This window comes from Mirounga angustirostris, unplaced genomic scaffold (genome assembly GCF_029215605.1).
Source record: "Mirounga angustirostris isolate CCGP_5_RB_7025 unplaced genomic scaffold, mMirAng1.0.hap1 SCAF_2, whole genome shotgun sequence".
NCBI lineage: Eukaryota > Metazoa > Chordata > Mammalia > Carnivora > Phocidae > Mirounga > Mirounga angustirostris.
Genome location: NW_026991710.1, coordinates 148,934,896 through 148,959,977, shown reverse-complemented (window position 1 = coordinate 148,959,977; position 25,082 = coordinate 148,934,896). Strand labels below are relative to the sequence as shown.

The window sequence follows — 25,082 nt, the reverse complement described above, 5'->3', positions numbered from 1 at the left end:
ACACATCCATCACCTCACCTAGTTACCCTTTTGTGTGTGCGAGAATATTTACGTTCTACTTTCTTAGCAAATCTCAATTATACAGTACAGTGTTATCAACTATGGCCACCATGTCATATTAGATCCTCAGACCTTGTTCATCTTGTAACTAAAGAATTTTTTTTTTTTTTTAAGATTTTATTTATTTGACAGAGAGAGATACAGCGAGAGAGGGAACACAAGCAGGGGGAGTAGGAGAGGGAGAAGCAGGCTTCCCGCGGAGCAGGGAGCCCGATGCAGGGCTCGATCCCAGGACCCTGGGATCATGACCTGAGCCGAAGGCAGATGCTTAATGACTGAGCCACACAGGCACCCCTAAAGAATTTTTTAAAACAACTCTACTGAGATTTAATTTAGGTGCTATAAAATTCACTTGTTTAAGGAATACAGCTCAATGATTTTTAGGTGTGCAACAACCACCACCATATTTTATCTCCTGAATTAAAAAAAAAAACAAAAACCTTATATCCATTAGCAGTCCTCCCCATCCAGCAACTCCAGGCAATCACTAATCAACTTTCTGTCTCTATAGTTTTGTACTTTTGGGAATGCTTTATATAAATGGAATCACATGTGGTCTTTGTGATAGTCTTCTTTCAATTAGAAGAATGTTTTTGAGATTCATCCCTCTGGTAGCATATTTCAATACTCCGTTCCTTTTATTGCCAAATAGTACTCTATTGTATGGATATACCTCATTTTGTTTATTCATTTGCCAGTTGCTAGACATTTGGGGTATTTCCAACTTTGGACCACTTATGAATGCTCACATGCAAGTTTTGGGGTGGATATATGTCATATCTCTTGGGTATAGAATTAGGAGTGGAAAGCTGGATCATATGACATATCAATGCACCAAACTGTTTTTCAAAGTAACCACACCTTTTTACAATCCTTCCAGCAATGAATGAGGATTCCAGCTTCTCCACATCCTAACCAACCCTTGTCATTGTCCATCTTCTTTATTATAGCCATTTTAGTGAGTGAACTACTACCTCATTGTGGTTTTGTTTTGCATTTCCCTAATGCGTAAGGATGAGCATCTTTTCATGTGCTTATTGATATTTCCCTATCCTCTTTGGAAAAAGATGTTTATTAGATTCCCTTGTCCATTTTCTAAGTCAGTTATTTCTCTTTTTATTGTTGATTTACATATGCTTTTCCCCAGTTGGTATGTTGTCTTTTCACTTTCTTAATGATGTCATTTGAAGCACAAAACCTTTTAATTTTCAGTAAGCCAAATTGATCATTCTTTTTTCTTTTGTCATTTGTGATTTTGGTATCGTATTTAAAAGAATTGTTGCCTAACCTAAGGTCATAAAGATTTACTCTTATGCCTTCTAAGAATTTTTAATTTAGCATTTAAATGTAGGTCTATGATCCATTTTGAATAGTATGAGATAAGGTAGAAGTTCATTCTTTTGCATGTGAATACCAAGGTCTTCCTGTACCATCTGGTGAGGAGACCATTATTTCCCTATAGAATAGCCTTAGTTCTTTGTTGAAAATCAGCTGGCCATAAATGATTATGTCTGGACTTCCAATTCCATTCCACTGATCTGCAGATCTATACTTAAGACATTATCCTATTTTGTTGTTATTTATAGCTTTGTAGCAAGTCTTGAAATGGGGAAATGTGAGTCCACCAAATTTGTTCGTTTTACCCTGAAGGCTATATTAATTATTCTAGATCTCTTGAATTTCCATAATAATTTTAGGATTAGCTTGTACATTTCTGCATAAAAGCCGGTTGAAATTTTGATAGAGATTGCAATGAATTTGTAGAGCAATATGGGAAGTATTCTGATCTAGCCATATTTAGTCTTCTAATTAATGACTACAGAATGATTTTCCATTTTGTTCCAATTTTTTAATTTTGTTCAGCTGTGTTTTGTATTTTTTAGTGTAGAAGCCTTACAGTTCTTTTGTTAAATTTATTTATAAGTATTTTATTTTATTTGGTTCTATCGTAAATGGAATTGTTTGCTCAATTATTTTGATTATTGCTAGCGTATAGAAACATGGTTGATTTTTGTATACTGATAGTGTATCCTATAACTTTGCTGAACCCAGCAGTTCAACTAGATTTTTAGTGAATTCTCTAGGATTTTCTTTATGCAAGGTAATATCTTCTCCTTATAGAGATAGTTTTGCTACTTCCTTCTCAATCTAAATACCTTTTCCTTAATTGTTGCCCTAATTATCCTGGCTGGAACCTCTCAGTTCAATGTTTAATAGGTGTGGCAAGAGAAGACATTTTTGCCTTGTTCCAGAATTTAGTAGGAAAGCATTCAGCTTTTCACCATTAAGTATGGTATCAGCTATAAGGTTTTCATAAATGCCCTTTATCAAGTTGAGGAAATTATCTTCTGTTTCTAGTTTGTTGAGTGTGTTTGTTATGAAAGACTATTGGATTTTTGACAGTTTTACTTCTATTGAGATGATCATATAGTTTTTGTTTTGGTTCTATTTATATAGTGTGTTACATTGACTTGTATTACATTAAGCCAAACTTGCTTGCATTCCATGATAAATTCTGGTTGGTTATGTTGTATAGCTCTTTCCATATGTTGCTGGATTCAGTTTGCTAGTATTTTTCTGGGGATTTTACATTTATATTCACAAGAGACATTGTCTATATACTTTTTTTCCTGTGATGTCTTTGTCTGGTTTTACCAGTATTACCCTGAGCTAATTGAATGAGTTAGGAATTATTCCTTGCTGTCTAGTTCCTGGAAGATTTTATGAAGAAGGATTGTTATTAATTCTTCTTTAGATGTTTAACAGAGGTCTTCAGTTTTCCCTCGTGCAAAGTTTTAAGATTACTAATTTAAGCTCTTTACTTTTTATAGGTCTATTCAGATTTTCTGTTTCTTCTTGAATCAGTTTCAGTAATATGTGTCATTCTACAGAGTTGTCCATTTCATCTAAGACATTCCACTTGTTGGTATACAGTTATTCATAATACTTCTTTATCATCCTTTAATTTCTCTAAATAGTAATGTCCCCTCTTTCATACCTGATTTTAATAATTTGATTCTCCTTCCTTTTTTGCTTCATCCATCTGAGCCAGGATACTTCTTTCTTAAAGGTTTTATTTATTTATTTATTTATTTATTTATTTATTTATTTATTTATTTTGGAGAGAGACACAGAGAAAGAGAGCACACAAGCAGGGGGGTGGTGAGGGGAGGGACAGAGAAAGAGAGGGAGAGAATCTCAAGCAGACTCTGTGCTGAGCCGGGACTGGACTTGGGGCTGGATCTCATGACCCTGAGATCATGACCTGAGCCAAAACCGAGAGTCCGAAGCTTGACCAACTGAGCCACCCAGGTGCCCCACAGCCAGGATACTTTTAATTGCAAATCATGGACAACCAAAAATAAATAGCTCGAATGCTATAAAATTGTCATCTGGTGCCCATTTTTATATTGGATTATTTGTCTTTTTATCAATGAATTGTAGTATGGTTTATATTGTTTCTAGTTTTTTTTTTTTTTTTTTGAAGGAGAATTGAGACTAGAATGCAGATTTTTTAAAATTTGTAACTAGAATATGAATCAATAAATCAAAATAAATTTTGAATCACCTGAAAGAAATAAACTTTAAGTCTGAAAAGTAAAATATATAATTAAATAAATTAAAATAAAGTAAAATGACAGTTAAAATATAAACGTGCTTGAAGAGCTCCAGTCTTGTTGTACCAGGGTTACCATGTCAGAACTTGCATCACTTGCTCATTTTCTCTCTAGAGCCACACATACCCATGTACTATATATTTATTTATATATATGTATATACAATATACCATTATTTTTACTCCCAGTGATAGTTATGAAAACACTCTTTATAAGGCAATTTTTTTTTTTTTTTTGAGAATTGCATGAACCTTACAGAATCTATTCAAAGTACCCAAATGGTTAGTAATTATTACTAATTTCATCATGAGATTACTTGGATAATTTATTTTTTTATTTTTTTTTAAGATTTACATATTATTTATTTGAGAGAGAGCACACACACATGCCCATGAGCCAGCTAGAGCGGGAGGTTGGAGGGGGTGTAGGGGCAGAGGGAGAGGCAGTGAGACTCTTAAGCAGACTCCCCTTTGAGTGCAGAACCTGATGGAGGGGGGGCTTGATCCCGCGACCCTAAGGGCATGACCTGAGCTGAAACCAAGACTTGGACGCTCAACTGACTGTGCCACCCAGGCTTGCTGGGAATGGCCAGCAATCCCTGTACTGAGGGATGAAAGATTACTCCAGACTTTTCTGTGAAAGAGAGGAGAAAGCAAGGGGGGGGAGTCACTGCTCAGAGACAAAGACCCTTTGCTCTTCTTCGCTCCCACCTTTATTGGTCCTTCAGGATAATCATAAATCTATCACTGTTTCTCAAGCATGTAAAGTGGGAGAAGGGGCCTTACTGGAACTAGGAGGATCTGTTTACAGGAAAGATACGATATGCTAACCTGCGTGTTCTATGAGTTCTGCTAAACATACCCTAAGGGACAATGCATATATCTCTTTAGATCACAGGGCAGCTGTTTGGGCTAAGAAAGCTTCAGGAAAGGCAACTCCCCACTACATTCCTATGGCAGAGTGGTCATGCAGGCCTTGGCATTCCAAAGGCCTACGCCCTTCTCCAAAACCTTCCCTTGCCCTCAGTGACCTCCGTGTTACCTTTTAGCAAGCCAGGTATTAGGAATGATTTCATGCTCTATATTAACCCCAACACAGGTGCCCTGAGATTACTTGGATAATTTAACAGTGATATCATGAAAATAGTTCAGTTATTCTTGCCCTATTTCATTTCATTATTTAAAAAATTTTGTATTTTAGTAAAGTCTTAAAAATCTAAAGTATATTCATATATTTTAAGAATTTTTAGGCATTCTGTATGTAGTTGATAAATTGATATGAAAGGATCATAGATAGTTTGCATGTATGTTTCTGATCCCTAAACACTTAAGGGTAGAATCCAACTTTCCCAGAGTTTCTGAAACTTTGTTAGGAATTTTAAGCCCTGGAATCTCATCCATCCCTTTATCCAGTGGCTATGCTCATGAATCACGGTTAGTACATGGCTCAAGCCACAAGCCTGGAAGTTTTGCACTGAAACCTATCTAAAAATACACTAGCAAGTTTCCTGGATGTGCTCTTTGATTCTCTTTCACAACTGGATCAGAGAATATCACCTAAAAAAAAAAGATCAGCATGTTAATTCACTGACCTTATCTTTCTTAACATAGTTAGAATAAGGAGAGAATAAAACCAAGATTTTGGTTGTTCAGATAAACAATTATTTTAAGGAGAGATACCATGGTCATGGTAGTAGGGAGTATAATCAGAGGATAAGCAGAGATATCAACAAAATGGTTAATTAAGACACAATTTATTCCTCTATTAATTACTTACCATAATAGAGACACAGGGCATGAATATATAGAACACATATGTCTCAGGTTTTTTATTAGTAAGTGCATTTTTAAATTATGTTCAAATTTATTGATAGAGAATAACATGTTTTGCTTTTTTGCATTAATAGTCTCCAAATTATTAATGCATAAATTAACTTACATAAATTACATTTAAGGAATTATTCATCTTCAGTTGAATTTATCCTTTAGCACTTACTTTAAAACAAATATAAAGGCCTCTGGAACAAATAGCACCTGGCTCTCAATAAGTACTAAAAGCTACCAGGCGACAGAATCAATGAGTAAGGAAGGTCTTTATATAGTAGATATGCATTTCTCCTGTCTCCGAAACAGTTGCTGGAATCAAGTGAAATGATCTATCTTTGAGTACTTTCAAAGTGTGAAACGCTAACCAAATGTGAAGTAATAATTTTTTTTTAATTTATTTATTTGTCAGAGAGAGAAAGAGAGAGAGAGGGAACACAAGCAGGGGGAGTGGCAGGCAGAGTTAGAGGGAGAAGCAGACTCCCCGCTGAGCAAGGAGCCTGATGTGGGACTCAATCCCAGGACCCTGGGATCATGACCTGAGCTGAAGACAGAGGCTTAACCGACTGAGCCACCCAGGCGCCCCCAAATGTGAAGTAATAAGATGACATACTATTTCCTGGAAAGTGTACTCTCGTGTTGCTTCCAGATGCCAGCAGAAAAATAAGAAAAATATTTTTCAGAAACCAATTTGTATATGTGATTCAGGATCCCTTTACATTGTAATGGAAAATTTTAGGACAAAATATGGGGGGAAAAATGTGACATTTGATGTCATCTACAAAGACCTATTTTTACCAATTGCTGCATTTATTTTACAACCAATTAGGAAAATTTACGTGTATAGAAGTGCGATTCCATCTTGAACGACAAATGGGATACTACCTGATCCAGATGTACATTCCCAGTCTCCTGATCGTTATTCTATCCTGGGTTTCATTCTGGATCAATATGGATGCTGCGCCAGCAAGGGTAGCCTTGGGAATAACTACTGTGCTGACTATGACCACACAGAGCTCAGGATCGCGAGCCTCCTTACCAAAGGTAAGTGCACCAAAGGGACATGCACATATATGTGCACAAATATTTATAGATATATAATATTTTTACATAGAAAATTCACATATATGTAATTACCAACTTTTGTCATATTGTATGGATGCACTGTAATAATATACTTACTATTAGGACTAACACAATAATGAACATTTATATGATGAATGTTATTTATATTCATGAATATATATGTGTGTGTGTATAGCTTTACATATATTTTGCATTTTTTCCTTAGTATCAATTCTTAGAACTGGGGTCGCTACACTGATGGTTGTATGTATTGATATGTATTGCCAAATATCCCTCCAGAAAAATTTACAGCAGTTACACTCCCACAAGTAGTGTATGAGGGTGTCCATAGTACTGTATATAGCACTTATTATTTTTGTGTTTGTTTTTCTTTCCCTTTTTGGCTTTTAAGTTGCCATAGGTCAATAAAAAGGAAAGTTTATCTAATATCATGATTTTAGTCCATGTGGATCTGCCAGAATTAAAATAAACTGTTCTCTCTATGAGGTTTGTAAAAAGCCCCAATATTTCTTTTTAAAACATATGCTGAAATAAAACATAGGAAACTCTTTTAATCCATTTAGCAAACAGCAATAGAAAATTCTTTTCCTCTCCTAAATGACTTCTAAAAAAATTTCCTACTATCCAAATTAAGTAATCCTGTCTAGCTTCCAACAACCTTCACTTTTATTTTCATTACAATGATGTAGATGTAGTAAAATTATATTAACTTTTCTTGTGCTATCTACCTGTAATGCCAAGCAAATTATAAATCTATTGTCATGGCTTCCTTAACTCTTACCATGAATTGCATTGTATGACTCAATTTATTAGATTAAAATACCTAAATAAATAAAAGTTGATGGCAGGACATTTTATCACTAAAAAAGTTACTTCAAATAGGAAGACTTGATCTTTAACAATGCTCACACTGCCTAGATAAAATTTAATGGCTGTCTTGCAAAATAAGGTCTACTTTTATTAATATTTAATTGAATTTTCAAAATGATCCATATCAACTAGTGCTTTATAAAATATTATTCAAGTGAAAATTACAGATCTGCTTATAAGATTAAACTAATAAGTCTCAATGCCCATTTATATATGTATAAATGTCTCAAGGACTCTGAGTAACAGTTGAAGTCCCATAGTCAATTTGTAAAGGAAATTGCCAGTTTACTCATTGATTTTCCTCAAATGCTAAACAGAAGTGAAAGCTCATTCTTCTGTAAGTTGTCAACAAAAGAAGAGAACAAAATGCTCCGTTTCAGAAAACTACAGCTTCTATGAGACACAGTATAAAGACATTTGAATACAAACATTAAGGCAGAATTGGGAGAGCATGGAGATCAGAGTAGAGGAAGCAGAAATAAAGAAAGCAACAAATTAAAAAAAAAAAAACAAAAACAAAATTAAAACACAAGTTTTTGTTTTTGTTTTTTAAAGGAAAGAAAATCTTGGGATGGCTTCATTTTCTTAAGACATAGGAAAACATTTTTAAAAATCTTTAATTTCACTGTGATCTCAGGGAAGGAGTAAATTTTCAACCATGAGCTCAATTATATACATAAATGCACACAAAACCTCTACATCTCTCCAGACATAGAGGCAATGACCTCTAGAAATGTGATAACAGATTTATTTCCAACCCACAAAAATAACTGATTAACAAAATGGTATCTTAAGAGAGAGTGACAATATCATTTTAGGTGTTTTTTTTTAAGATTTTTTACTTATTCATTTAAGAGAGAGGGAGAGAGAGATCATAAGCAGGGGGAGAGGCAGAGGGAGAGGGAGAAGTAGACTCCCCACTGAGCTGGGAGACCAACGTGGGACTCGATCCCAGGATCTGGAGATCGTGACCTGAGCCAGAGGCAGATGCCTAACCATCCAAGCCAGGTTTTGTGATAGTTAGGGAATGGGAGGTTGAGCATATTCAGCTACCTACGTTAGAATTCAGGGAGGCGGACATTGAAGACCCAGGATAAACAACAAGAGTTAATCTATTGGAAAGAATAATTCCAAAAAGTAGAAAATCTCTTGAAAAATGCAATTCTGATTCTGTGATTTGGGGGGGCTAGAAAGGCAAGAGGCGAGGGCCCACACTTGCCTTTAGGAACAGATGGCTAAATCATACACCTTAAGACCTGATATAGTCTCAACCTCACAAAAGAACCCTCGGATGCCTAAAAGTCTTGCCGCTGAAATATCCACCATTCTCTTAGTGACAAAATCTAGGAAGTAGGAAAACAAAATTAAATTCAGGAAACGAAGAGGATTATCAGACAGAGGAGGAAGAGACAATAAAGCACTAATTTATTATAATTGCTTAGTATTTTGTCCAGGCTGTGTGCCAATGCATCTCCTGCAGGATACAAAGGAGTTTGGAAATCAGTCAAGTAAGACTCAGGGTAGAAAATCTCAAAGGATATACCTTAGCCAGCACCTTGAGAACTACAGAGATCAGATTCCTCTCTGATATTTCCTGTTGCATTGTCCTCTACAGTGTCATAATAAATCAAGCGTGTAACGGCCCAAAGCAAGAAGATTCCTGTGATTCATTTCTTGAACATGGAACTATTTGGTGTTTCTGTGATGCCTGCATTAGGTGACCAGAAGGGGGTGACAATACATTCTATTGCCAGCAATTTTTCTAAGTTGTATAATATTAGGGACACTCCCTAACACTGTGCTTGGAGAAGAATGAGTGAGAAAAAATGGTGATGATCATGGAGCCATGTCAATGGAGGGTTTTATAAACCTTGATAAAGATCAGGTTTATTTTGAGTGGATTTTGGAAGGATTTTAATGAGAAGAGTAATCATTCTGACTTTTATTTGAAGATCAGATAGAAGGGGGAGGGAATGTGGAAGCATAGAAACTGCCAAGCAAACTATTGTAGTCTAGAGCAGATGATGGTCTGGCTAGATTCGTAACAGTAGAGGTGGAGAGTAGGAGATGGATTTAGAAAGAGGTGGGTGTTTTAAAGAAAATGCATTTGGAAGTGAAAAAGACGGGATTTGCTCATGAACTGGACCTTGAGGAGTAAGGGAAAAGCAGGAGTCGATGGCAGGATTCAGGTAACTGGGCAAGTAATGGTAATAGTTAATTAATGAGGAAGATTGGGGGAGGTAACTAATCTATGGTTGAACATGTTAACTTTGAGATGTTTATAAGACAGCCACATGGGATTGTCAAAAAGTTAGAACCTAGGGCACCTGGATGGCTCAGTCAGTTAAGTGGCTGCCTTCGGCTCAGGTCATGATCCCAGGATCCTGGGATCAAACCCTGAGTCGGGCTCCCTGCTCAGCGAGAGCCTGCTTCTCCCTCTCCCTCTGTCTGCCGCTCTGCCTACTTGTGCTCGCTCTGTCTCTCTGTCAAATAAATAAATAAAATGTTAAAAAAAAAAAAAGTCAGAACTTCCAAAGTTCTGACAGGGGACACTCAGGCCTCAGATTTCAGGGAGTAAAACCATAGATGGATAAGGAAGCAGAATAGAGATGATTTTTCTAAGAATGAAAGAAAGCCGAGAAAGAAGGGAAAAAAAGATGTATTTGTGGTTGGCCCTCCTCCTCCAGTTGGAAATGGACCTGAATATTCAAAGTCTTCTCTCTCCTTCCTTTTCCCCACAGCCATCTCCCACCCACCCCCCCACACAGAATAAGTTAGACAGTTGAATTAAAGGCAAGACCCTTTACTTTCAAACTCTTGAGATCTCAACATTCTGTGATTATTTTTTTTTTAGATGTGGAAAAGCAATCCTCCCTGGCAGACTTAGGTTTAATCAGGGGTGAAAGAGAGGATAATAATAATCATTTAATTATTTTTGAGTATACATTTGATTTATATTAATACTTAGTTACAATCTTGGCATTGAGAGAATTATATTTTTTATTAAGTATAGAAATGGGTCAGAATACAGAAAATCAGTAGAAGGAATAAAATATAATTTTAATTTGGAAGCTATGGGTTCTAGCAAGACTCCACACCAGGGAACTCTGGGAAAATCTCAGTTATGCAGCATTATGATATATACTTTACCCTTCGTTTCCCAAAGAGCAGTTATGTCTTATTGGAGACCTACTCCGTTCATTCTCTTTCGCAGGGACCAGCTAAGGTCCAGCTTTTTTTTTTTTTTAAGGTCCAGCTTTTTACATGTTTTTTGTTTCATATCATCTGCTGAAGTACACAAATATTACCATGTACACACTAGTTTAGTCTTAAAAATGAGTTTCAAATCTATTGTCATACCAGAGATCTTTGAACATAGTATGTGAAACAGACAGATGTGTGTGCACACCCCACCCCCCCAACACACACACCCAGACACAAGCTTGGCAGGGGCCAGAGAATCTCTAGATTCCAAGTTCATCCAAACCCCAGCTCTTTTTCTTGTTTTTGTTAAGATTTATTTATTTATTTATTTAAGAGGAAGAGAGCAGGTGTGTGCCTGAGCTGGGGGTCGGGGGTGGGGTGGGGAGGGGAGCAGAGGGAGAGGGACAAGCAGACTCCATGCTAAGCATGGAGCCCGATGTGGGGCTCAATCTTACAACCCTGAGATCATGACCTGAGCTGCAACCAAGAGTCAGGTGCTTAGTGGACTGAGCCACCCAGGTGCCCCCAAACCCTAGGTCTTAACACAATAGAGTCTTGGGGCCCAGGATTGTTTCAGTATAGTTAGGTTGCACTTGTTCTGCATAACAAATAATCCCAAGTCTCAATGGTTTACCACATTTATTTTTGCTCATAGGCCTGTGAGTTGCCTGACTCTTCCAGGTTTGTCTGAGATTGGCTGATTTGGATGGGCTTAGATCGAGGCTGTGGAGTAGACACACATCTGTTCCCACCCATGTGGAACTTTAGGTACAGTAGCATACTCTTTTCATGGAGGAATGCAGGAAAATAGGAAGGCAAGCAGAAGCATGCAACGCTTTTGCTCGGAATTAGCACACAGTCACTTTGGTTATTTTCTAAATCTTCCCAAGTCTCACAACCAAACCCAAAGTCAAGGGGGTGGGGGCGAGTGTACTCCACCCACAGGGTAGCTTTGGAGTGGAAAGGAGAAACAAAGGACTGTCAACAAATAATCTTATCTATCTCAGGGACAATGATTTGTTAAAACTTTCTGTCTCCGTTCCTAGACCAGACTCTGTCATATTAGTAAAAACTCAAGAAAACAAGAGAAGAAAAAGGAATGGAGAGAGGAAAGATGGAGGGATTCCTGGAAAGTTCTATGTGAATTTCTCCTACTCTGCCCCCACCACTATGGCCATCTCATTTGGAGCAGAGCTAGAAAATAAGAAACACTTGAAATTTCAAATGTGGATAATCAATTAAATATTTCACAGAAGCTCAGAAGGCTGTAGCCTATGAAAATCTCAAATTCTGCAACAAAAGCTGTTTATCTTGAATAATTTCTTTTTGACTTTTTTTCCCCATTCGGTTTGTCTGTGAAACCCATCGAGTAGATTTTTGAGAGAACAAAAGATCTTTTACATATTTCTATCCTCATGTAACTAAATCAGTACATGAGTAAATATCATGCAGATATTTAAAGATAAGAACTTTTAAATATTTACTTAGTACTTCATCCAAACTTGAAAAGCAAAGAAGTCTATCATTTTTTTCATATCTTTCTAAGAGAATGTAAAAGCTCAATTGAGTTACTCTTGTACAGAACCATATTTCCCCCCTGAAAATCACCAGATTAATGAAAAAAAATTAAATGTTGTATGTGTCTACCTTATAGTATAATGAAAACATTGGTTTTAGAAGACGTAACAAAGATAGCTTTTATATTAAGTTTTTACTCTTCCTAAAGACATCAATTATAGAAATGATTGCAAATGTTAGAAAATATCAATTGAACTAATATATTTTTATTTGGATACCATGGTTGTGTGGGCACACAAAGATCTATATGTGAGATTACATTGAAAAGACAGGGATGTGAAGAAAACTGGAAGATCTGTACTCACTATTGTGTTCTTATCTAATTAGTTCTCATTCTCAAAAAACAAACAAACAAACAAACAAAAACCCTGCAGTTTTAAAGGAGAGTAAGCTGTAAATGTCAGCAGTAATATAAATGAGGGGAGGGGACTGCATAGTAATCATATTAATATAGCAATAACTATTACTGTCAGTAGTTTTGGTCCTCGCCATTTAAATGCAGCATTCTAATATTTATTCAAAATACAGTTAACTAAAATTACTTCAGTTACATTCAGTACAAAAATGGTGCAAGTAGGTTCATTTTTAATGAATTTTAATAATCATACTTAACTTACAATACCTATTTGATGTGAGCAATATACTTAATTTTTTTAAAAATGTATTGAATATACTAATAGTTTGGTTTCATATTAGGTTCACTTAGGAAACAGAGAAAAAGAAAAAAGTCTAGAAAGTGAAAGAATCATTTATTCGTTCCATTTTTTGTTAAAAATCACAGACTATAATGCATGTGAATGTCATCCAATTGTAATAGTGTTTTATCTATTATCTGTAAACAGGTAATTCCTAAACATAAGGTAGGTCCTATAATAGGAAGGGTAGAAATTGACAGATATCTCTGGTTCTACATTTAATGTTAGAACCTACATTTATTAGGCTTACTAGATCTCACTAGGCTGAAAACTAACAGTTATCAAGCATGTCCTTTAAAGGTGACATAGAGGCATAACCACGTCACAGATTCTTAAATCTGATGGCACAATTAGGAAAAAGCATATAATCAAATCACGAAGTTTAATTAAAAAAAATAGGATATAATACAATGGTTTTGGAATCAAACTAAATTTAAAAACAAAACAAGTATATGGTACTTTGAGACAATTTTACCTAAATAATGTCTGAAACCCCCTTTACTGCGTTCACATATATCCTAGAATCATACCACAAACCCTCCCGACAGATTAAAAATGGATGGAAAACTCCCCCTCACCCACGGAATAAAGAACACCGTCCCAACATCAGTGTCCTTAAGCAACTAACAAGCTTTCTCTGTCTTTGTAATTCCTGTTTGAAGTTGTCAATGAAGGTCTTGACCTCCGAGATAAAGGGATAAAGTAGGTATATGGTTAAAATAAAGATGATGTTATAGACATGCAAAGCCTCCAGTACAAAAATGTGGAGGAGAGAGAAGTCACAGAATTCAACCTTAACGGAACAGTTAAAAAAGATAATATAGTAAGAAATCCCAGTAACTAATAGTATGCACCTAAGAAGTATTTGCTGCGATATCTAGATTTCATTTCATATAAACGGTAAACATCAGAGCCTTGTCCTGTAGAAGAGACGATGGTAAAATTCCCAGAATTGAATCAGAAGTCAGAGATAACGAGATGAGCTTTCAAAATCCCTTAGCCTTTTTGGTTGTACTTTTCTCATCTGGTGACTGGAGGGATTGGCCAAGTCCATTACTTAGGAAAGCTGCAGCTCTGTTCTCTTACGATTTCATCTCTTAAAATAAAAACTTTTATGTGGAAAATAAATACTGTGTTCAAAGTATCATTCATTCACTAAGGGTTACGAGGATCATAATCAGTATGAATGCGACATCGTAAGGACTCTGCTGTTGTGAGCAGCCCTCCGGGATGATAAATGTCCAACTCACAAAACCTTGTACTGTGTGATCCACTGCCTAGTGTTTCAAGAAGGCAGTCCTCCAGACAGTTTCTTTCACTTTTTCAACAGCCACTTCATTCTCCTTTAACACCTATTTCTAAAACATTGTTTATTCTTTCCCTTGTCTCTCTCTCACTTTAGGTCTGGAAGGAAGCTCAAAATGATTTTGCGACTAATATTTTTTCCTAGACAAATTACAAAACACAAAGTTCTCATACATGTTTTACACTAGGGAGAAATGCAGGATTAAATACACTACAATCTGGATTTTACAAAACCAAGATTAAGGAATAGTAATTATGATCTGAAATTAAATCCCCGGGGGGGAGTAGCAGTAAATCTTCCAGCATATCTCAGAAGAAAAGCATCTAGTTGAATGCTTGAGTCATTTGTCCATTCCACAGCCAGAAGTGCTCCTCACAGTTTCTTTTACATTTCTAAGGAACTGGGAGTATCCATCAGGATTGACTGTCATTAAAGGGAGAAAAATCATCCTGGTTGAAGGGCTATTTTAGCTAATCAAAAGCAATACTCTGTGATGTTTTGCTATGCCTCTTTCTCAAATAAAAAGCAAATTTAGATTGAGAAAAGAATTGATAAAATACTCACTTTCAAGTGGTTCCTCGAAAATCTACCTTCCTTTACTTCCCTAGAGCGCCAACATGTAGGTTTATATGAGATTTTGTGATGCCAACTCCTGGTTCTGGCTGAATCCACCCCTTATTCTTAAATTTAAGTTGTGCTCCTTGTAAATGCATTTTAAAATTCTATTTCTAGAAGCTATTGACTAACAGTAGTCTGGGTTATAATTTATAATTTAATAAGTATAATTTACTATAAATAAGTAGTCTGGGTTATAATCTAATAAATATTTACCCACTAATGCATTTGTCATCGATGAGCTCTAGTGTGGGGCATTATCAGTCTCAGGAGGCAATTCTTTTAACCACATTTATGCAGGGTAAGGCAAAGGCATGTATCTTGCCAGACTTCTTGACTATACCATTTGGGGCCATGCTTGTAATACAGCTCACCCAGTGTACTTGTAAAGGAATGTATTCTGAAATTGTTGCTACTCAATAATCCTACCGAAAGCTAGCATAAAAGTAAATGTATTTATGAAGGATTGTCTGAGATAAATGCAACTCATCTCTTCCTCTTAATTAGAGAACACAAAAGCAAACGGCTTCAGAGGCCATAGGCACAAATAAATTACACCACAAAGTGCTCTGGTGTAGTTATTAAGGGGTGGAGATGAGCATTATGGTCAACTGGTGAGGTGAATTCCATATGCTGTAGCACAAGCGAACTCATTGCCATGCCCACGTTTGGCTTGCAGCCTGCCTGTCTTTACTCTCCACCAGCTGGTCAATCTATTATCTCTCTTAGATTAAGTGTGTGCTTCAGAATGCTACCTGGACTCTATTTATACCCCTTTACAATTGATGGTATTGAAATTTGACCTGACACTAAGGTTTGAAGAAATTTTTGGCTGAAGATCAAGGGAGGTTTGCACTTCTATGCCACACTTTAATTAATCAACAGCTTTTTTTTTTTTTTTTTTTTTAATAAAGCAGCGAGTTTTGCTCTTTGACAAAGCTGCTGTAGTCCTCTAGGAAGATATCATAAACAGCGGCCAAATCATAATCCACACTGTCCGCAGTCCTGTGCCTCTAGGAATCCGTGTTTCTGTTTCAAACATAAAAATAGTGGGAACTCTCCCACCGCTACTCCCTCTGCCACTCATGCTGGCTTTCTCTTCCTCCCAGGCACAGGGTAAGGTTGCGCCTCACCGTCCCGGGGTGGGGCGGACTGTGAGTAGTGCCGGCTCAGGAGTTTTGGGCACGGTGACCTGTACCGCTGCTAGCCTCAGGTATTTGTTAGCCAACATGAGAGCCGTCAGGGCCCGGTTTTCCTCGACTGTTGCCGCTGACCGTGTTCCAGATAGTGATCGCCCCGTCAGCTGAGGTCAGTGAGAATGACAGTGACAAGAGTCACCATTGAACTCAAAGCTGAGACCTGAAGGACAAATGGCCGTGTCCTTTACTGTTCTTTGTTTCAAGCCAGTGAGATTTCGGGACTGTTGGTTACTGTATGCTATCCTAGCTTGAATCCTCCTGGTGCCCACTTCCTTGCATCATCGGAAAGGTAGATGTGTAGAAATTCATGCTTAAACGAACTCCCAGAACATGACTGCTTCCTAGAGTCAAGATAAATTTGATTCCGGTCTTTATCGGATGACTGATAATGATAAAATCCATATATATATATATATATATATATATATATATATATATATATATATATATAATCATTATCATATATTTGGAATATATATACACATATATCCATATCTGGAATATATATATGTATGGATATATATATATGTATGGATATATACATATATCCATACATATCTACATTTGGAATATATATAGATACACATCTACATTTGGAATATATGTATATATAAATATATATATATATAATTGGGACACAAAAAGCAGACTGTCTCTATTTTCTAATGATAACATTAAAAGTAGAATGAATGCATAATTTTTCTGGAAAAAATGGCATAAGAAGTCTATAGAACATAATGATGCTTATATTCCTCTCCCTACATTATGAAACATTTTTAGAATGAAAAAGACAAGGCCTTGCAGTAACCTAACTCTGCATACTCAAATCATAATTCATCAAGCTGATATCTTCTTAGATTATCACATGGCAAGTAGGCAGTGATTTCCCAGCTCATGAAAACACTTCATTATAATTAATGTAAGAGTGTCGTCGAGGGGACTTTCATTGCATTTCAGAGGATAAAATGTTTTCCTAATCTAGTTTTGCTTCCTCAGAGCAACTAGTTTGTTTTTATGTGGTAAATACAATGCTCATGTCTCTTTTTCTACATTACCTAGGAAGTTGTTTGCCAGATTTTAGGATCAGAACCAGCAAATAAAGAGGACTTTATGATATATATTCTGCATACTGATTTTAGTCTTAACTATTAGATAAAAGTTAAAGAGGCTGGAATATTAAGATGCAGAGGACAAAAGTAATAGTTAAATTTATGGGCTTTGGAGCCAGATGAGTTATATTCAAATCTAACTTTGCAACTTGGTAGCTGTCTTAATTGGTTCAGGCTCCTATAACAGAAGGCCATAGAATAGGTGACTTAAAGACCACAGATATTTATTCTCACAATTCTGGAACCTGAGAAGTCCAAGGTCAAGACACTGGCAGATTCAGTGTCTGGTGAGAGCCTTCCTCCTGGTTCATAGACGGTGATCCTCTAGCCATGTCCCCTCATGGTAGAGGGACAAAGGAGTTCTCTGGGACCCTTTCTCCAAGGGCACTAACATCATTCATGAGGACTCTACCCTCACAATCTGATCATCTTCCAAAGGCCCCACCTCCTAATACCATCCCCTTGGGGGTTAGATTCCAACATCTGAATTTTGGAAGAACATATTCAGTCCATAACAGTCGCTATGTGACAAGTTATTTTACTTAAGCAAGCTCTTTTATTGTGCCTAAATCTCATCTTTAAAATGGGGATAGTTTCCTCAGTGATTGTGAGGATTAAAAGTGTTATTTTTAGACAACTACTAAGAAGACTCAGTAGTTCCATGGATACTACCAAGAGCATTTCCTGACATGTTAATTATTATAATTATTTCTCTAATAATAAATAGCCAGTGATTTGAAGTTGCTGTACGTGACTCAATCAATTCAACATGACCTGAGAGCACATAGTATGACGAACAGTCTAGGTCCTAGAAATATCAAGATGGGTAAGACTTGGCCTTTGTCTCAGCTCATCGGATATATTAGCCTAAAAAGAGAAAGATACATAAATGGATCGTGTCCGTGCAGTGGAGCAAGGTCAACAATGAGATGAATTATTTCGTGTTTGCTTACACACAGTTTGTTAAAACAGCAGTATAGATATTTCACTTTGAAATCTTCAAGAACATACTCATTTTTGTATCACCTTAACCAAAGTTTTTGAAAAATAGAAAGCACTTAGGGATCGTGGAGTAGAATAGTTAATTGAAGGTGGGACATTCAAATGTTGCTATCCAGCAGTCATCTTGTAAGACCTGCTTACAAATAAATATAATTACAATTGTAGTGAGTGACCTGGGAAAAGGTTTCTATGAGGAAAGGGGAGGTAGGAAGGTGAGAAAGGCTGTCCTGGCATTAGGAGAAGGATCCCTGATAATGTGTTGTCTAAGCTGAGACCTGAAGGACAAATGGCAGTTACCCAAAAGAAGGAGTTTTCCAGACAGAAATAACAGGGAATACAACCTGCTATCAATTGCTTGTCAGTTGCTTTCAGGTTCCAAAAAATAAAAGCAGGGAAGAATAGTTAGTATAATAAGTAAGTAAGAAAGTGGCATAAGATGGTAATTATCATATCTTCAGAGGCCTTCACTGACCCTCCTCATCTAACATAGCCCCCTTCACCCTGTCCAACTCTTCCCATTACCCCATTGTGGTTTCTCTGTTGCACTTCTTTTAAATCACCTTTGTGTTTTTATTGTATGTTTTCCCCAAATTCAATGTAAGTTCCATTAAAGATGGATCTTATTTATCTTACTCATCTCCATAACTACAACACTAAGAACCAAACTTGGGTACATTAATGGTGTTCAATGAATGAGAAAAAATATATATATATTGAATGCCTGTAGTAAGAGAAGTAAGCTGGAGGCCAACCATGTAGGCCTTTATACACTATAAAACAGACTTGAGACTTTCAATTAATTGAAAGCAAATGAAGAGTTTTAAGTAGAAGGATTTTAAAATAATCATTTATTGTTGTGTCAAGGATAGATTTGAGGGACTGAAGAACAGATCATTGTGGTTGAGATCACTGGGATGGCAGTAGGAAGGATGGAAAACAGAAAATGATAAATTTGAGAAATAGCAAGAAAGTATAATTAACAGGTGGGTCTTTGATATGAGAGAATGAGAGGACTCCTAGTGTGAGGGTGAACAACTGCAAACACAATGTAACCTTCCAATGAGGAGAAGGAGGAAGCAGTTATGTTAGTTTGTTGTTTGTCTGGTGGAGTCTGGTAGAGATTCATAACTTTCATTTTTAGTTAGAGTAAATTTGAGGTGTGTGAAACATCCACAAGGTGCAGTCAAGTAAGAACCTGGCTAGAGAAGGGTCAAATCAGCAAAGAGAGATTTGGAGGCCATAAGCACAGAGGAGAAATTGAATCCATGGTAATAGATGAAGTTGACTCATGAGAAGCTTCACAGTTAGAATAGAAGAGTGCTTGGACTGTATCCCTGAGGAACTCAGGATGAAGAGGAAGGGCCCACAAAGCAGAGTGTGGTAGACCTGAGGGAGGGAAACCTGAAGAACCTGGGTCACGGGAGCCATGGGAAGAGCAAGCTCCAAGAAAGAAGCAGTCTTCAATATGGTGGCTTTGAACAGGTCTCCAGTACAAAGGTCCCCCTGACTGGTGCATCTAACTAATAAATGTTTAGGTTTTATTTTCTCATACTTTTGTATTCAAGGAGTAATACTGAGGAGAGATTGTTGCTTAAAATTGAATCAGGGTTCCAACAGCACATTGGACTATGGGACTGTTGAAATGGTAGTTCAGAGGAATGAACCAGATTGGAGTGAGAATGCCCCAAGGAATAGCAACCAGTAGGGGATGGAAAAAAAGGTGATAAATCTGAAACACATGGGGTGTGTTGTATGTCACGAATATGTTGGGCATGGGCTGGAGTAAGAACCGCTGTCCATATTTTAGTTATTAGCCCTAGAGTTCCAAACCTCCCAGGTCCCAAGTTTGCTGCATTTGGATGGGCAATGAGGGTGGAGGAGGAGAAAAAGAGTTGAATTTGGTGAAGAAGGTCAGAGAAGAAGATGAGGAAAGTAGGCCCTTTAGGCTCAACACTCGGGAGTTGTTCACAATTAGCAGAACCCTAACAGGCATAAATGATGTTTGCATATCTCTGTTGTCATTGAAGACATTCATTGGATTAACATGGAAATTAAATTTCTAATTTATCTCCAGTTCATGTCATTATAGATTCAGGTTGTTAAAGAATGAGCACATGCTTTATGAGTAATATTCTTCCAGGAATGTTGTAGCTTGAGACAGCGCTTTTGAAATCTGTATTTTATCTTTTGGGACAGTATGTATTTGAGGACAGCCAAAGATTTTTGGCATAACTGCAGAACTTATGAGCTTTAAATCTATATTTTATAAACAATTGGACACTTAGCAAGCACGGGAATAAAATGAGGGCATACCTGTCTTTGCTCAGTAGAGGTCGTTCTGATAAACAGAAGTCACATTTAAAATAAGTGGAGGAGATGCAGAGGGCTCCTTTGTTGACATATTTCATACGTAAGTTGACACCGTTGGAAGTGTCAAGAAATGGCCTCTTTTTAAAAGAGAATTAATCCAACCCAAGGTATGAACAGAGCATCACTTCAAAAGTGAATCTCCACATGAATCATCATCTGTGATTCATTCTTCCCCTGTATTTTAACATTGTACACCTTAGTTTATCTGCCCATTTATTTAGCAAATATGTACACACATGCCAAACAGTATTGTGGTGGTGAACAACTCAGAGATGACATCTGCCCTCAAAGAGTTCACAGTCTAAACAGAAAAAGAACAAGCATGAGCATTTGCAAGGTACTGTCTTCAGGTAAGCCCGCAAGTGCCGTGGGATTCTGAACCAGACTTGGGCAAAGTCGAGCCTGAGACCAAAAAGGCCAAATGAGAAGGGGGAGAGAGGTTTGTCCTTACTTTATTTATTGCTCTCCCCAACATAGATTTCCCCTGAAGAGTAAGCCACTTTTCCCCTTTTAAACCACAGCCTAAATTTGATCAAGATTTCCACAGGTTGATATTGACAAAAACACCACTAGATATTAAGAATGAATAGAGAGGAAAAAAAAATACAGAATATACAAACAGCACAGAAACAGTCAAATTTCCAAAGTGTAAGGTTTTGATCCTTAAGATAACGATACATTGAGTCCAAAGAAGTAGTTAGTACATCTTTGCTTACATCTAGCCTCGAGTTCTGCTCTCCTTGACTTCTTGGGAAGGGACATTTGTTTCTATCAGTGGGGAAGCAAAGTTTTAGGTAATTGTCCATTTCCCAGGAAAAATTAAAAAAAAAATTATTTCACATAAATATCTTTCATTCTTTTTTTTTTAAGATTTTATTTATTTATTTGAGAGCGAGAATGAGAGAGAGCACATGAGAGGGGGGAGGGTCAGAGGGAGAAGCAGACTCCCTGCCGAGCAGGGAGCCCGATGCGGGACTCGATCCCAGGACTCCAGGATCATGACCTGAGCCAAAGGCAGTCGCTTAACCAACTGAGCCACCCAGGCGCCCAATATCTTTCATTCTTAATCTCATTCCTGGCAAATGAGAGAATTTTTTCCCCCACATCTAACTGATGTGTCTAAGGTACCCAACAAAATGAACGGCTCTTGCTCATAGCACAAAATGTTATGATTTTACCAGCATGGCTATCATGATATAACACTGTGTGTAATACAGACACATATACAATAAGAAGGGATACTAAAACTTACAGAAAATTTTCATCCTTAAGCAATTGACATATACAGCAACATTTGTCCAATTACATCCTCAAATCACTGCCCTGTTAAGCTGAGAGAAAAATTAAAACAGTTTCTTAAAGTTTACTGAATTGTTCCTCCAAAGGTCTTCAGTCTGTATGAATCTGTTTCTAAGAAACAGGGACATATTTCTTCCTTTTATGCTTCTCTTTGTTTCACTTCTTTGTGGGTTTTTTTCTCTTAAAAATAGTAAGAAAAATAATTCTCTGTTCTTTGTTTTTTCTTCTCTTTATCTTCTCTTCCTTACCCTTGACGAGGCAGAAAACAGCAAGACCTCATGCTAACGAGGTAGTGAGGGTGAAGGAGGCTGGCTGGGGTTGGCAGGACCTGGGTCCATGGGTCAAGGAGGAGGTCAAGACCAAGGCGGCCAGTGGGGTCTTCCTGCGTGAAGCCAGAGCCAGTAAGGCATCTGGGGTTAATGGGGCTCAGGCTGGAGGTGACCAGCAGAATTAAGATATTAGTTACATACAGGGAGACTCTTTAAATATATGTTAAAGATAATGAGAGGCAAGATTGTCGCTGTCTGAGAAAGTGTTACATCGATCAAAAAGGTGAAAGCTAGAGTGAACCCTGTGGTAGTGAATTGGAATTATAGATGCCAGTGGGAATTCATGTTTTAAATACAGATAGATAAATGATACACAAAGAGGGGCACCTGGGTGGCGCAGTTGGTTAAGCTTCTGACTCTTGATTTTGGCTCAGGCCATGATCTCATGGTCTGATACCGAGCCCACATTGCACTCTGTGCTGGGCATGGATCCTGCTTAAAATGCTTTCTCTCTCTCTCCCTCTGCCCCTCCTACCCCACCACTCTTGCTCTCTTTTTCTCTCTCTAAAAGAAAAAAAAAAGATGCACAGATAGATGATAAACAGATATGTTATATATATTATAATATATTGTATATATGCAGATATATATGACATATTATATATATCAGTGATATATATATAAAAATATATATATTAGTTATGGATGCTTGTGTGTATGTATGTATACAATTCCTAACTCTGTCTGCTAAGAGGGCCTAGAAATAGTGATACCCAGGAAACAATGAGCACACCCAGTGCCTAGATCCTCGGTTTCTAAAAGCCGTTCCTCACTAAAGAAATGACTCTAGGGGAAAGGAGAAAGAAAGAAAGAAAGAAAGAAAGAGAGAGAGAAAAAGAGAGAGAAAGGAAGAAAGGAAAGAAGGAAGGAAGGAAGGAAGGCCTTAATCAAGGACTGGAATAGGAAATTATAGATGAGTCGGCAATGCCTCGTGCCAGAAAGTAAGAAAGCCCCCAAATCATGAGGGAGACTTGACAAAAGGATGCATGGCCTAACTTCTAGGGCCTGACCCAGTTTGTATAGTTAGTGTGAGCATCAAAATAGTGATGTTAATGCATTATAACCCATTAAACAAAATCATTATTATTATAAATGAATGTGGGAGACAGAAACTTTCCTTACTGTAGAATGCTAACTAATACATGTAGATGGAATTAGAAAACCCACATTTGGAAATCATAATTGTAATAATTGATGCAGACAAAAGTCATCAGTGTCTAAGGGATGAAAGTTTAAAGAGTAAGAAGATACTATGTAGTTTCAAATATCTCCACACAAGGGAAATTTATATCTTTATAGTAGAGAAACCTGGTAGACAACACCTTAACCAACTGATCAACGTTCAGTGCCTTCTGGTATGGTACACTGTGAAGAACGGGGCATCGCTGTTCCTATCAAAATCCCATAATCTGAGTTTAAAATGAGGAAACATCAGATAAACCAAAAGTGGGAGACACTCAGAAAATATTTGGTCTACACTCATCAAAAATATCAAGGTCACAGAAGGCGAGAAAAAACTGACCAAAATATTCCACACTGAAGACTAAAGAGATATGATGCCAAAATGCAACACACAGTTCTAGATTAAATCCTGGAACTGGTTCGAAAACTGTTTTTCTGCTAAAAAGGCCATCGTTGGGACAGTTGCTGAAATGAGAATGAGCTTTTAGGATTAGATGGTAGTATTTTATTAACGTCAATCTGATTTTAGTGGTCGTACTAGAGTTATGTAGGAGGAGATTGTCATTTTCTTTTAGAAAATCCACATAAGTATTTCAGGGTAACAGGCCATCATGTCTGCAAATTATACTCAAATAGTTCAAGGGGAAAACATAAATGATAGAGATAGAGACAAATATAACATTTGGTCAAATGTTAACAACTGGGGAACTTGGTGGGGGGGTTGGTTTGTTTTTTATTTGTTTTTTATTTTTTTATTTTTTTTACTGTTCTTGCAACATGTTTGTTAATGTAAAAATTATTTCAAAATAAAAACATTTAGTGAAGCAAATATGGAACTAAAAGGTAAGTGGCATTATCTATATTTCAATGTTACTTCATACTTTTTTGAGCATTATCCTATACTACACTGAAGGTAAAATTACACTTAACTTATTTTTTCTTCATCATGTGTTTGGTCTTGTGTTTCATTGGACAACAATTTTTAACAAAACATACACAGGTTGTAATGTGTGACTGATACACAAACTTGCAAAAATTAATTATTAAAAAATAAAAAAATGTTTATTAAGTTAAAAAAAGTCTTGGTCTTGTTGCTTTCTTTTTCCAGCTGATATAAATGGTACAACTTAGCATCAGACATTTGGTTTTGTTCTTGATGGACACAACAATATAACTCAATTTGCTCACTCTTTCTCTCTTTGCTAGGTTTCTTATGTCAAAGCTATTGACATTTGGATGGCAGTATGCCTCCTTTTTGTGTTTTCAGCACTTCTGGAATATGCAGCTGTAAATTTTGTATCAAGACAGCACAAAGAACTTCTGAGATTTCGACGAAAGAGAAAGAATAAGGTAGGCGATTAAATGCATCGGGTTCGGCAGGATACCAATTGTCACTGGAAAGTAAATTTGTTATATGTAATAGAGTGGTGCAGAGAGGAAGTGGAGTCTGAGAACCAAAGGATACAACTATTCCTTTGGTTTTGTCCAATCGAAACTGAAATTGTCAAAAATAGCTTCAGGGATGAAATGGTGACATCCAGTTCTACTTTATATAGCGTATCTATCGACATGAGAGCTTTATCAATCTCTTTCTAATGTACTTCCTGGAACAACACCATTTTTTGCTTCAATTAACAAAATATATCATTTCTTACTTGCAACGTGAGAGTGTTCCTGATGGTCTTACTTAACACGTCATTGGATATAGCTATTAAAGTTGTTCCTTTTATCAAAGTAA

At 36.8% G+C, this 25,082-nt stretch overlaps 1 protein-coding gene across 2 annotated transcripts in view; it reads left to right on the top strand.

Moving 5' to 3' along the window:
- Positions 1-25,082, top strand: part of GLRA3 (glycine receptor alpha 3) — a 196,076-nt gene that overhangs the window by 154,391 nt on the left and 16,603 nt on the right. For both annotated transcript variants that reach the window (XM_045880116.1, XM_045880117.1), the window contains exons 7-8: positions 6,330-6,544; positions 24,551-24,694. In XM_045880116.1, coding sequence (XP_045736072.1) covers positions 6,330-6,544; positions 24,551-24,694 — 359 coding nt within the window. The remainder of the gene's footprint in view (positions 1-6,329; positions 6,545-24,550; positions 24,695-25,082) is intronic.